The 13,945-nt window shown below is 34.6% G+C and overlaps 1 protein-coding gene across 1 annotated transcript in view; it reads left to right on the top strand.

Annotated features, from left to right (window-relative positions):
- Nucleotides 1-13,020, top strand: part of LOC150108482 (uncharacterized) — a 69,800-nt gene extending 56,780 nt beyond the window's left edge. Inside the window, exons 15-17 of the mRNA XM_090415890.1 lie at nucleotides 3,566-3,805; nucleotides 6,731-6,868; nucleotides 11,330-13,020. Coding sequence (XP_090272016.1) covers nucleotides 3,566-3,805; nucleotides 6,731-6,868; nucleotides 11,330-11,491 — 540 coding nt within the window. The 3' untranslated portion in view covers nucleotides 11,492-13,020. The remainder of the gene's footprint in view (nucleotides 1-3,565; nucleotides 3,806-6,730; nucleotides 6,869-11,329) is intronic.
- The last annotated feature ends 925 nt before the right edge of the window (nucleotides 13,021-13,945 follow it).

Below are 13,945 nucleotides of genomic sequence, written 5' to 3'. Positions count from 1 at the left end.
GTAGACTAGTGGTGGTCAGAACATCATCTCCGAGCGTACAGTTCGTGTCACGCTATCACGGATGGAGTACAGGAGCAGACGACCATCTCAGGTTCCAATGCCATCAGCTAAGAAAACGAAGATGCAGCTTCAGTGAGTACATGATCACCAACACTGTTGATGGTAGAACCAGAATATGGCGGCAACAGCTCAAGCTTGTGGCAGGAATGCAATAGTGTGGAGAATGTTTTCCAGGTATACGTTAGGTCCCCTGATATCAGTTGAACACCGCCTGAATGCTGCCACAGCCTATCTTAATTATTATCGCTGATTATGTTTACCCATTTATGGCTACAGTTAACTCATTGTTAAATGAATACTTCCAGGAAGACAATGCGCCATGCCACAAAGCGCGTTGCTGGTTGAAGCGGTTCGAGGAACATTAAAACGAGTTTCATTTACTTCAGTGGCCAGCTCAGTACCCAGACCTCAGTCCAATAGAGCATCTCAGGGATAAGGTAACGAGTATTTCGCAGCAGCAACGTGCCACCATTCGGTCTGTAACAATTGGGCGATGCCATTGTGGCAACGTGGACAAACATCCTAGAGTAAAGTTTTAGACTGTTGAATCAATGCCACAGAGAATACAGGCCGTCTCATGCATTTCGTTGTGTATTTGTATAATTTCATTGTTGATTTTTTTTTTATTGAGAATGACGATGAAGCCATAGGTAACAGATGGTGAATGATGATGAAGCCGTAGGTAACAGATGGTGAATGATGATGAATTTCACTTCCATAGCCCAGAAAGTGAAATTCTTTCGCTTTCTGGGCTATATGAAAAAGTGTTGCCTCCTGCATTACGACAACCAAATCTGAATAATATCAGATACGCATATTTGAATGGTGAATTTAATACTGATATCAGATTTATTTTCAGCAACTATGTAACGATTATTTTTCGAGGGCCTCTCTTTATCTTTTGAAGCTACACATAAAAGAAATAAATTTAGAAAAGAAATACAGCGTTAGACGAAGTATCACAAAGCAGGCTACTGCAATATATGTGATCGATTGTTCTTATTAAAACACTTCCTAACTCTTGCAACATTCTGTAACTAAACTTATTAAGTCACGTATGTAAAGTTGCTTGCACATTAATGGTGAGAACATTGCATGTTTATTTTTACAGATTCAGAAACTTTCAGATGACTGTGGGGAAAAGATTGTGACGGTCCCTAGTGCAAAATATTGTATATGAATGTGTCCTTCTCTCGACACCAAGTGCCACGTAACCAACAAACTGATAGTATCAGGGTCATTCAGTCGGGACCCGAGAAGTATTTGAAATTATGAGATATGGTTTGTGCTACAGGCATCACACGTGTAGCACAAATCATATCTTTTGAGGAAAAGACTAATTTCGTCGATAAGTGGGGAAAAAAGTTATAATGTTGAAAATGAAATATACCGTAATTTTTGTATACGATGTATAAATTCTGCATTTATCCGGAGGCCATTATATTGTCCCTCCAGTAATCAAATATCATATGATTTTCGAATTATTAAAAAAAAAAAATAAAAACTGGTAAATTTTATCATCCCATACGAGGGGAAAAAAATAGATATCAATACATTAAATATCTTGAACATAACTGAAGTATAACATCAGAATTTAAATTCAAACCAACGAGCCTTTAGATATAATATTTTTTATCTGATTTATATTGTGCTTTCTCTCTCTCTCTCTCTCTCTCTCTCTTTCTCATATACAGGGTAGCCTATATACAGATGCACGTGCATAAGTCACGAAGGAGTTTAAACATTTAATAACGTTTGCATTTATTAATTACTTTTATTTTGTTTTCGTTATAATGAAAGACAGAACCTGGAGATTTTCTCTATTAGCTATGAAAAACTACATCATGTAAATACTTTCCGCCTTCGGCTTCACAAAGAGGGGGCCCTTTCTATGACATGTTCCATGAGAGCTGTTAATCTTTCTGGTTGCAGCGCCCTGATTTCTGTACGAATGTTCTCCTTCAGCTGTTGGATTGGCTGGGATTTGCTTGTTCACATGCCTTCAAGCAATTTCATAGGAAGAAGTCGCGAGTCGTCAGATTTGGAGAACGTTTTGGCCAATTAATTGCAGATCGCGAAATTACGTAATCGAATGCTAATTTTCAAAATAAAATTACACGATTTTAGTTCGTTGTTGGGTACTGAACTTTTCCATGATTAATTTCCCAAATGTTCCTTAGAATACCTGAACACAATTAATAATAATAAAAAAAATTATTCACATTTTATACTCCTTCGTGACTTTATGGTCCATCCTGTATACAATTCAAAGGTTCCACAGAAGGTCATGAAATGGAAACTGATTGTCATGAGAAGGTTTTAATAAAAAAAATCAACTGAGTCAGCTTATAAAGACCTTGAAATATACTTCTCAGAATTAGTAAGGTGAAATCGATTTAGTTACGCAACGATTCTTAAACAGAAATCAGCCTTGCCTGCTTATAAACAATACTATTCTTGCAGCACGGTTAAGTGCCTTAAAATTAATCAAGCAAAACAATAGTTAATATTTTAACAGATTTCCGTCAGCGAAATTGTAATGCCATTTACAGGGTTCCTGCATGGGAGAAAAGAACATTTTCGTGACTGTAAGATTTCCGCACTGGAATATTTAAGGAGAAAAAAAAAATACAAGTAAAGACGAAGGACTGTAGTTGTAGAGAGAGAAAAAAAAATGCCCTCCAGGAAATCGTTTTTTTTTCTCTTTACAAAACAGGCAAACAGGAAAATTGAAATCTTTCATCAAAAGGCTAATAACTTTTCCAGTTTATTTGCTCTCTTTTTATCTGTCGGAACTGTATCCCATTAAAGTTTTTAGACAATATCCTGGGCAATTAAAACTCACATAGCCTTGATGTCAAATGCTGAACTAACCAATTGCTTGTTAAATGCTTCACGCTATTGTGAAGATATGAAATGGATATGCAGCATTGTTTCATTTACAAAAGACGTAAAAAATATTCCAAATATGACGAAATATGTACATTCTAGAAATAGACTTCTTGTAATTAGAGAATGCATAAAAATAAAATAATAATAATAACAGCACATTTTATCAAATGAAGACCTTTATGATTATTGACGTTGCTATTTTGATTATTCACCTCCTATCAGTATTTAATTACTCCATTACAACAGCAACTATATGTCATTTAAAGTACTCACGTTTGCCCACATAAAAAAGCTCAATCGGGCTGATTAAAATAAATTTATTACTTTTTTATGGTATCATCATTAATACTGTATCAGTTTAGCGTGTATCTGTAGCTATAGGGAGCACTTAGTCACTCACGCAATGATTGTCATAACACTTCATAAACAGTTAAAAATAAAATTTTTGTACATAGGAAATACGTTTAAGACATAGTATGATAAAATGTGTGCAGTATTTATTAAACTTAAATTATAATTTTATAAATGCATATTTTATACGTACATTTATAGATTTGCATAACATAAATATTGCATTTTGTTTGATTTTTTTTTTTTTTTTGTCGCACTATAGGTACTAGGAAAGACCAGACAAGAATTTCGTCATCGGAGTTGTACTCCATCAGAACTTCGCTACAGACCTCTTGTTCACATTCCCTTGTATGTGTTTAACATTTGGGTTTTGCAGCTCAGCTTGGGAATCCATTTGAGTGCCGAAATTGGTATTGACACTTTCTGTCCGAAAGATGATGAATACTTACTTCGCCCTATGGCAAATATAAGAGTAGGAGGTGAAGCCATCGGCCAAACTTTAGTAAGTGTTTTCAAAGTTCTCTTTAGACAGATGATATCACAGTACTTTTTTTTTTATAGCAACATGTATCGCAGCACTTTTGCATGGTTAAAATTTTTTATATAGTGACATGTTTATGCCACTTAATTTTGTTGGTAAGAGTTTAAAGCGTGTTATATATTTTTGTATATTTATTAATATAGTATTTTTTCAGTTAAGCGAATAAAAACATTCACAATTTTCCAAGAAAGAAGTTTACGTTATTATTTTTTTTCTCTAGGAGAATTGTAATGGAAAGAAAGAAAGGCTAAATGAAATGGTAAAAGTCCCTTCTCTTTGAGTTGAGCTAGTACCGAAACCCGATTTAAATCCTAATTTGGGACTCTGAGGTTATGTTTTCTGTTCAAGAGTACTGTGTAGTTGATTTGTTCAAAAGTGGCTCCCTGGAGAGAACAGTCTCTGCGACCAATGTTTACTCAGTACTGAGTAGTTTACTTCTCATTATGGAGAAAGAAGTGCAGCTATCGTTTCTCAGAGGTTTGATTATCATTGATTCTTATGATAATCAAACTTCTGCTGGCTTTTCCAAATAAGTTGCCTGCTTCCTCTCTGGTTGCACATGCTGATGGTGGCGAGATTTTCCTCAAACTTTGCTACTGATGCTAAAGTTTCGCTCTGTTCTTTCGCCAATCTTTTAGTATATCTTCTTTCAGTATACTAAATAGCCTCCTCCAGTTGAATCTAAATCCAATTAACACTTTTGTTGATGACAGTACATGTACATTCCTCCTTCTTGAGATTTGTATAGTTCAGAACTTGAACTATACAAATCACTAAAACTTCCAGAAGATATATATATATATATATATATATATATATATATATATATATATATATATATATATACCATGAGTGCTTTCAAAACTCAGTCCTGTCTTAGACCTGCGTTCAAACGCTGTTGAGGACGAGAAGAACCATGAGGGGTTCCTCGCATCCAAGGAATTCTTCATTCTCAATCTGAGTGAGTCAGTCTCATACTGAGGTGGAAAGATTTTCCTCCTGGAAACTGAGGTCTTTCCTCAAAACAGGCAAAATGGCCGAAATTGACAGACATGATATTGAACGACACAGTTTCTCTGGTGTATTGACTATGTTGTAACCACTGTCGAAGCCTTAATTGCTTCGGGAGTGATTACAATTAAACCAACTATTTTGCTTCATAATCCTTCTGAACAACTATTAATACTATTGGCTCACCCATATCAAATCTGGGATGGGTGCACCAAAGAACTATTTAATGCGAAATGGAAATTAAAAGAGAAATAAGGATAGCATTCACTAGAAAAATACTGCATAAACTGTTGTTGAAAACTGATTCTGTATTGATGTAAAAGAGGAAGTGCTAATTTGATAGCGAATGCGGATTGACTTGAAACAACACGGGAAGCTTTCAAAACTGTAAACTCTATCTTTCCAATCGCAAATTGTCTATTCCACGGCCTATCATACTTAGTGTTGTGCACAGAAGCTTAAAGTATACAAGATTCAGGTGATACTCGTACATAAGTTGAAGCTAATAATGAACCTAACCGGTTCATTGTGTTCGCACTGGAAATGTTATCGCTGCCAGCTAATGTCAATACATTTCTCAAGCCTTCTCTAATGGCGTGACTTTTCATATTTCTGGTAAGATACATCGACACAATTGTTGAATGTGGGGGAACAAAAATCCACATAATGATAGAACCCGACGTGTCCACATTGAATGTCTTATGTATCCTTGATTCGATGATCTGGTTATTGCAGAAACCATAGCTGCATATTTTGCACAATATCTGAGTCGGAACTCCTGTAGAGGAATCCGATGTCCTACAGCACCTGAACATTTTCAAAATTACGCTATCCTTCGGATACTGCTCAGATTCGTTTTCCAGCAATTATGGAGTTCTGCCACATTATACTAATCAAGTCTGAGTCTTCCTGAATTGACACTTTCTAGACAGATTGATCTGAATTGTTAGAGCAGATTTCAACGCATGACTTCTTAGTCTTCAGTAATAAACTTGTCATGAAGTATTACAATATGATTGGAATGGAATTTAATGTTATTTCATTAAGAATAAATGTGATTTTAAACTTTAATTTGTTCATGGATCCTTCTCTTAATAAAGAATTTGAATAATATGTTTACTATCAATTTTCTGTTTAAATTAAATCTAAAATCTATGGTGCTTTACAAACACATGCAATATATATTTGGAAACTCCATGATCTGTGACACTGCAACCTGCTATAAAAATATTTTGCAGTTTTATGCCTGGGGTAGTTACGTGCGACAAAAGGATGCCGAATAAATTTATGTATATAGAAATTTATGCGACCACTTAAAAATGTAAGTCCCTCGACCTCCCTCCTAGTATACTTAAAGGAACATTTTTAATTTACCTTTACCGTAGTAAAGGTAAATTCTTAATATTAAGGCTTTCACAATTGCCTCAGGAGACATAATTTATGAAGCTCAGCATTGAATGAGTAATACGAGCATGAAAAATGACTAAGTATTTCTCTAAGCCATATTAGATCAGCGATAGCGTGAAAAAATTCCCTTTCTCTGTTTATTTAAACGATAATACTCTATCCTTATCTATAATGAGACTTTTTCATATTTTTAAATAAAACAAATTCTCGAAGCTGGGTATTTAGATAAATGTATTGTTGATAACGTGCGTGGATGATACACAAAAGTAAACATTTCATTTAGGCCATTAGAAGGTGCACTAGTTGATTAAATACATTCAAACCGATTAATATTCTCACTGATTAAAAGATAAAAAGAAGTGTAGTATTGAAGTAACTCCAAGATAAGGTTCATTACGTCACTTGTAAATATAGTATTTCATCATTTTCGTTTGTTTATGTAAACAATTAATTTTATGTTACTTTCAGATGATACGTGGAGCCATTAATGTGGGTGGAAGTTTCAATTATCACGTGAACTTTACCTTTGATCCTTATCCCAATATGTGTCTTAGGGGTGATCATGGTTTCGATCCAATGAGCATTGGCATCGAGGCTTATTATCAGGTGAGATATCCAGTAACAACAATCTGTTATTTATTAGAGAAAATATGTAATGAAACACACACACACACACACACACACACACACACACACACACACACACACACACACACACACACACACACACACACACACACACACACACACACACACACACACACACACACACACACACACACACACACAGATTTACAGTATACATACTGAAATATATATATATTACCTTTGCGAATTTTGGCTGGAAATATTTCAGTATTTCTATAGTGCAGGTACAAGAACGATAAGACATGCTCCCTTAGTTGAAAAAAGACTGGGATTGAAATTTCGCCACAACGTGAGAAATATTTATAAGGAGATGTTTCGACTGAAGATGTGTTAGGCGTTTCATATGAATGTGGCAGAGTTACCTCTAGCGAATCACACGAACCGATGTAAGAATGCAAGCAATTAACAGACAAAATGTATTTAATTAGTGGAATGAAGCTGTGCTGAATGTCTTCCTGCAATTAGTCCAAGACTCCGCTGAGATGACAAATATTATTATTATTAGGTGATTAATAATTATAATATTATTATATGATGATTTTTTTCTGTTATAAGATTTTTCATCTAATGAAAAATCTTATAACAGATGAACAATGATTATAGTGACGATATTTCACAATAGTTTTTCATGTGTGAATGAAATAGAAAGTTTTTCGGTTTAAAATCAATTCATAATTTGACCGATGCATGAAGATAATGTATTTCAGGGATGTAATTTGAAGAGTAGGACAGAGCCCCACTTAAAATCTTTAGAAAATTTTAATAAGGGATGTATTATTGTCTTATCACTCCCCCCCCCCCCCCCAAAAAACCCTCTACCCCCTGACATAAAAATCCCCGTTACATTTAGCTATTTCTTCAGATTTCTACTGAAATCCTTCTCCGGTTTATAGAATGGAGGTCAGACTCCGGTCTACACAAATCACGCCACGTTACTTTCCGTCAGTTTTAGCAAGAAATTAAATAGAAAATACTATATACAATATGTTACATGTTAGTAATGTATAAATGAAATAAAATATAAATAACCTGCGCAGTACATGATGAGCAGCAAGCTGGATCGTTAAGAGCCAAAGAAACAATGGAAAATTCCCTAAATAATCAATTATCGCGGAAGTTTTTGTTTTTAAATCTATAGAAAATAAATTTCTTTTGTTGTCCTTTTAATTTTTTATTATTATTTAATCCCCCCCCCCATTTACAAGCAAACCAGCTTTTTTTTTTTTTTTCTGGAGCGGCGTAAATAAAAGATTCATAAACAAGTTTCCATTTATATACAAGTAGTAAAATAATATGGTGAAAAATGAAATAAAATGGCGACACTGAATTTTCTTACTTGTTTAATAAAGATATGACTTCTGCAACTGATTCAACGAAACCGTTCTGAGTAGTGCCCCTTCTGGGGGACGAAAAGCCCAAATTTCCTGGTAAACACCCCCGTACGAGACCGGCTAACTCACCTTTCGTCGAAAAAGACCAGATAAAAGTTCCTCATATTACTGACGGGAATCGAACCCAGGTCTTTCCGACCAGAGAGCTTCGTCTATACCAGTGATGGCGAACCTATGACACGCGTGTCAGCACTGACACACTTGAGGGTTTCAGGTGGCACACCTTGGATGTTGAAAAATATTGGTATTCTGGTGAAAAAACTGCGATATATCGTGTAAGATCGCTCTCAGTTAAGGCGAAGGTAGGTTTGGTCATTGAAAGAACTTTCTACCAGTAGTCAGCAACAGAAAAGTCATTAAATGTAATGTAAGTTCGTAATTTCAGTTTATTAAATTAATTGTATGATATGAATTCATAGATTTTATATCAATGTCCTATTAAATAAATAGTCTATTACGATATGTATAAGTCACCATCTATGATTATGTAGTTACATTTGTAATGCATGTATGCAAGTGGCACATCAACAACGTCAATATTTAAAAAAAAAAAAAAAAAAAGTTTGACACACCTGGGTAAAAAGGTTCGCCATCACTGGTCTATACTGACTGAGCTACGGAGGCTTGAGATACTGAGGAAATCAATTTAATCAATAGCTTCTATATACAATCAGACTAGTTGCGAAGATACTCCATGTGCAAATTTTATAAGCAAGTGAAAAATATCCTATACATATTGTATTTACACTATTTCATTTACATTTTATTTCACACACACACACACACACACACAGAAACATAATTCAGTAATAACGGACCCATCCAACTAAGAAAAACAAACAAACAAACATATATATTGAAAGAGAAAGAAGGCGAAAGCTCTGAAAGTAATGAGGAATATAACATCTACTCTGATAACGAAAGCAAAATACAAGGAAATGCGAACTGTTCTATTGTAGTTTATCTCAGCCAATCCATTATAGAAGAAGATTGTTTCAGATTACATCTCCTCTGTTCAAGTAATCAAGTAGACCAGCCTAAGCAGACCAAGTCTGTTTAGAATTGCCATAGGCTATTCTTAATAGACTTGGCTTATGTAGGCTCTCTGTATAGTGAAATTTTTAGAATTATCGAGACAGCCTGACATCCAGAAGAGAACTCATTGGTTTCCAATTGAATGTGAGCTTGAATTTTGGATGTTGGTGTTCAGATTATTTAAAAATTCCTGAAGAGTTTTTTAGACCATAAGTTTATATTTTAAAAACAATAATTTTTCTCCCGTTAATGTTGTAGAGGGAAGTTGTTCATAACAGTTTCTTCAAATGTTTCCACGTCGATATTAGTGAACACCACCAAAAAGAGGAAGTTCCTCTTTCCAGTTGTCAATACGAAATTCCGCTTATATCAGTGTTCTGGTACATGAAGTAACCTGAATTTATTCAGCGCTTTAGGAAATGACATAATTTTCCTGGAGATTTCATCTGCGAATAGTGTTATCACTTCCTTTGTGGGCATATTCATAAAAAAGAATGATATATGCTGATATAGTACTATCGTATATCAGTGCCATAGGTGCTGATATAGGTACTATCGAAGAAGTATTGTAGAATACTTTTGGCGAAACTATACAAATTTGATAGTTTCTATAGCACACCGGTGTGCTATAGAAAAAAGTTGCCAAACGGTGTGCCACAAAAGGTGGCACACTGTTTGGCAACTCCTATAGGTAGAGATGACCTGCCATTGCTTCTGCCTGGTATCTCCACCTCTGGGCCTAGCTCCCACTGAAGAGACCTCAATAAAGGTCGAAACTAGTCTGGGTAGTGGCCTTTCCCTTAATGCATAACATTATACATATCCGTAAGGAGATGTGTTTTGCATTATGGGGGATACTGAGATAGGAGTGATGTTAGCTTGGTCCACCTTTGCTGCGAGTTGCCCGGTGTTGTACTACCTTACCCCAGTCCTGAAGATATTTTCAGGCGCAAACTTTGTTTGCTCACACTTGGATAAAGGATTAAACTAAATTTATTAATTTCTATAGCATTATATTTCCATATCAGATGAATTAGTTGTCATGTGAGCATATAAAGAATTTTTTTACGAATATGATGTACTTTTCAGTTTTGGAATCTTTTATCGTGAATTATTACTGTATAAATACCAACTTTTAAAATAATTATTGTGGATGTTGTGTTTCTCAAGCCATGTATTGGTATGTGAGAAAATGAACAATTAAGTAACAATAATTTCGTTTTCTCGACTAATTCTTGATAAAAAAAAAACTTCCAAAGGAGTGCGTATATATCTGTAAAAATAATTATTAATTGATATCTGGTGATCGAAGGGGAAAATCCATGTTATTCGTCTCAAAACATCCATCACCATTTGACAGGAAAACATGATCTTTTAATTCACCTCCTAACATCAAGAATAAGGAAACCAAGATAGTAGAGATTTAGTACTCAGATGCTTATAAAAAAATCAAACTGGAAAAATCCTTAAACCCATGGGGATACTCAGAATGTTGTCCGTATATGGCATTTTTATTGCGATATACGATCAACTGCCTTAATCAAATCAAATCAAATGCCTTAATCATATGTCTATTAAAAGAACAATACGAAGATTACTCTAATTTTAAATTTTGCTGTTGTAAATTGAATGCAGCAGTACGGAATATATTCATTAATTTTTTTTCCTTAGTCCAAATATCAATATCGATGTCCAAATGTCAATCTCCAAATACTATAAAATGTAAAAGATGTGCAGAATTAATTACAGTTAATATAAATAATGATCATTAATCATAATTAATTAATAATTAATAATAAAGACAACTCGTGATACTGTTAACAGTATGAAGTCTTTTTTTATTATATTAAATCAAATTTCAATAACTTTAAACAACATTTTTAGCGCTATCCCAAGTCAAAATCATTGTATAATAGTTATCTCTTTGACTATTCTCATTTCAAAATAGTTTGATTTTTTTTAAATTTTTTAATTTATTTTATTTTTTTATTAGGTATGGAATCCGTCTAAAATCAACTGGGGAGATCCTCGCTACTGGAGACCTACCTTCCTTCGTTGGGAGTTTGTCAATACTACAGCACTACCTTGGTTTAATGACACCTGCTTGCCGGTCAACGTCACGAACACCGAGATTTCAAGATTATTCTTACCATAGGACAAGGGTCTCCGAACTTAGATCTGTCGGTCTTCTTTTCTAATACTGCCGACCATGCTCATCAGTTTTCACTGAAAATATTATTTCTTTATATATAAAGATGAAAAACGAATTCAAACAGTAGAAATGAAGTTCCTCAGAAAAACAGCTGGATATACCAAGTGGGACCACAAAACAAATGAAGAAATTTTACAATCCCTGAAAATAAAACCAATTAATTACTATATAAGACAGTATAAACAAAAATGGATAGAACATTTAAATCGAATGGACAACAGCAGACTACCAAAAATGTTATACAGATACAAAATAAGTGGGAAAAGAAGAATCGGAAGACCAAGAAAGAGATGGCATGAGACCGGAACAGACCACTCGGCCTAAATTCCATGTTGGGAAGAAGAAGAAGAAGAAGAAGAAACTGTAAGGTTGATGTTTGAAATCCCTTCTAAGATTATCCCCCTCCACTTGCATGGCTCGAATTATTTTGTACATATATGTATTACGATATCAAAGAACGTCCTGTTGTTGTTGTTGTGTGTGTGGCATTGTATTCCTAATGTTTGTATTTCTATTCGTTAAAATAATGTCACATGATCGCTATAAACATTACAAAATTTCAAAGTATTTTGCTCAGCAGTCGTTGGAAAGCAGTTTGAGATGAACCATGTACAAACTCACCGAACACACCAACATTCAAATTTATCTCACTTGTCTGTTTTGCGGTGTGAATGTAATGTAATACGCGGATAATGTAATGCATGTAATGTAATACGCACTGCCACTATAACTTTTTTTTTTAATTTAATGGATGCCTTAGTTACATTATCTACATCTGTGAACTGTGCTTAATCTCTAACCCTTAGTAACTACTGTAATTGAGTCACGTGCTTCCACTTTACTTAAATTAATCGATGTTAAGTCTTGGACTGAAGTCGTAAAGATTTAAGTAGACCAACCGAACGTTAGCCCACGTGCAATCTATTGAAATAGCAGTCAAACACGTCATGATCGCGTTGTATTTGCATAAATCTAATAATGCGAAATCTGGGAGTATTTAACAGCTAACAATACTAATGCAGCTAAACAAGAAATGTTCCAGGTGCGTCATGTTATATCGTACATTTGTCCGTCCCTGTTACCGGTGATTTTCATTTGTTTTTCAAAAGTTGCTTTATAGATGGAGCACAAGCACATTTTAGATTAATAAAGACGATATTAATTTTATTTTCTAATTAACATTAATTAACGTGATCTCGTTTTTTTTTAAATTTTTATTGATTTATTTTTCATGTACGAAACGTTCAAAATGACCACCATTTCTTCTGAGATCAAAAGAAATTAGATACTTCCATTAGAGAAAAACCAATATTCTCAAAATGTGTGTACTTCACTATTTAAATTTTATCTACTCGTTCGATTAATGTTCATGGTAGATAGAAAACATTTTTCATATTTTAAAAATTTTGCATAAAATTCATTAAAATAATGTTTGGAGTGTACCTGGAAGTCAATAAATTATATATGCTCTATGTGGGACTTATTTGACACTTTTACTCAAAAAAACGGTCCATGCTGTATTTCTGCTGATGCTAATTTGACATCCCTACTAAAGGTTGACAAAATGAGGTTTGAGTTCTTAGAAATCATCGACCTATCATTTATTACTGTCACAGCTGTTTTTGAGTGCGCTTTTAGAAAAATACGCTACTATATTACAATTTCCTCTTTCTATGTAAAGAATAAAAGTTTATCATGAAGAGAATCATATCGAATCTTTATGTAGGTTTTTTTTTTGGGGGGGGGAGGACTAGATTTTTATACTGTTGTTGTTGTCGTGTGGGGTCTCCTCCCTAATTTTCCTCAACCGTCCCTTAGGATCGGCTGAGGTTGTGCCTTCTAACGAGGGACTTTTAAATATGTATAGTATGTATTTTTGACTATAGATTCGTGTGTGTTCGCGGACCGGTTTGCCTGTTCTGAGCGACGAAAAACCTGAGTTTCCGGGAGGAGAACACCCCCTACCTCCGTATGAGACCAGCTAACTCACCTTTAGTCGAAAGAGACCAGACAAAGGTTCCTCACGTCACTGACGGAAATCGAACCTAGGCCTTTCCGGCCAAAGGACTTCGTCTATACCGACTGAAGCTCTAGTTTTTCATCCTATATACAGATAAATCGGCCAATAATATTTTTAACAGACAAAAATATTATTAGTGGGTGGCAGATAGTGGATTGTGTAGTATGTGCAGATGGATGATTAAGTAATAGAAACGGTTGGCTTTATGGAATAGGGTGCCCTCTAGCAATGACTCCTCGGACTCCGTGGAGGTGTCACGTAATAATAAATTACATATCCCATAAAAGCATATCATATGTAAAAGTGAGCTAATTACTGGGGAAACAGGAAGTTTAGCCGTAATTTGGAAACATACTTGACTGATATTAACATTAAAA

This window comes from Typopeltis vanoorti, chromosome 3 (assembly GCF_054136105.1).
Source record: "Typopeltis vanoorti isolate ZY-2024b chromosome 3, IOZ_Tvanoo_1.0, whole genome shotgun sequence".
NCBI lineage: Eukaryota > Metazoa > Arthropoda > Arachnida > Uropygi > Thelyphonidae > Typopeltis > Typopeltis vanoorti.
Note: the sequence above shows the minus strand (reverse complement) of the source record. Positions and strands in the feature narration are given on the sequence as shown.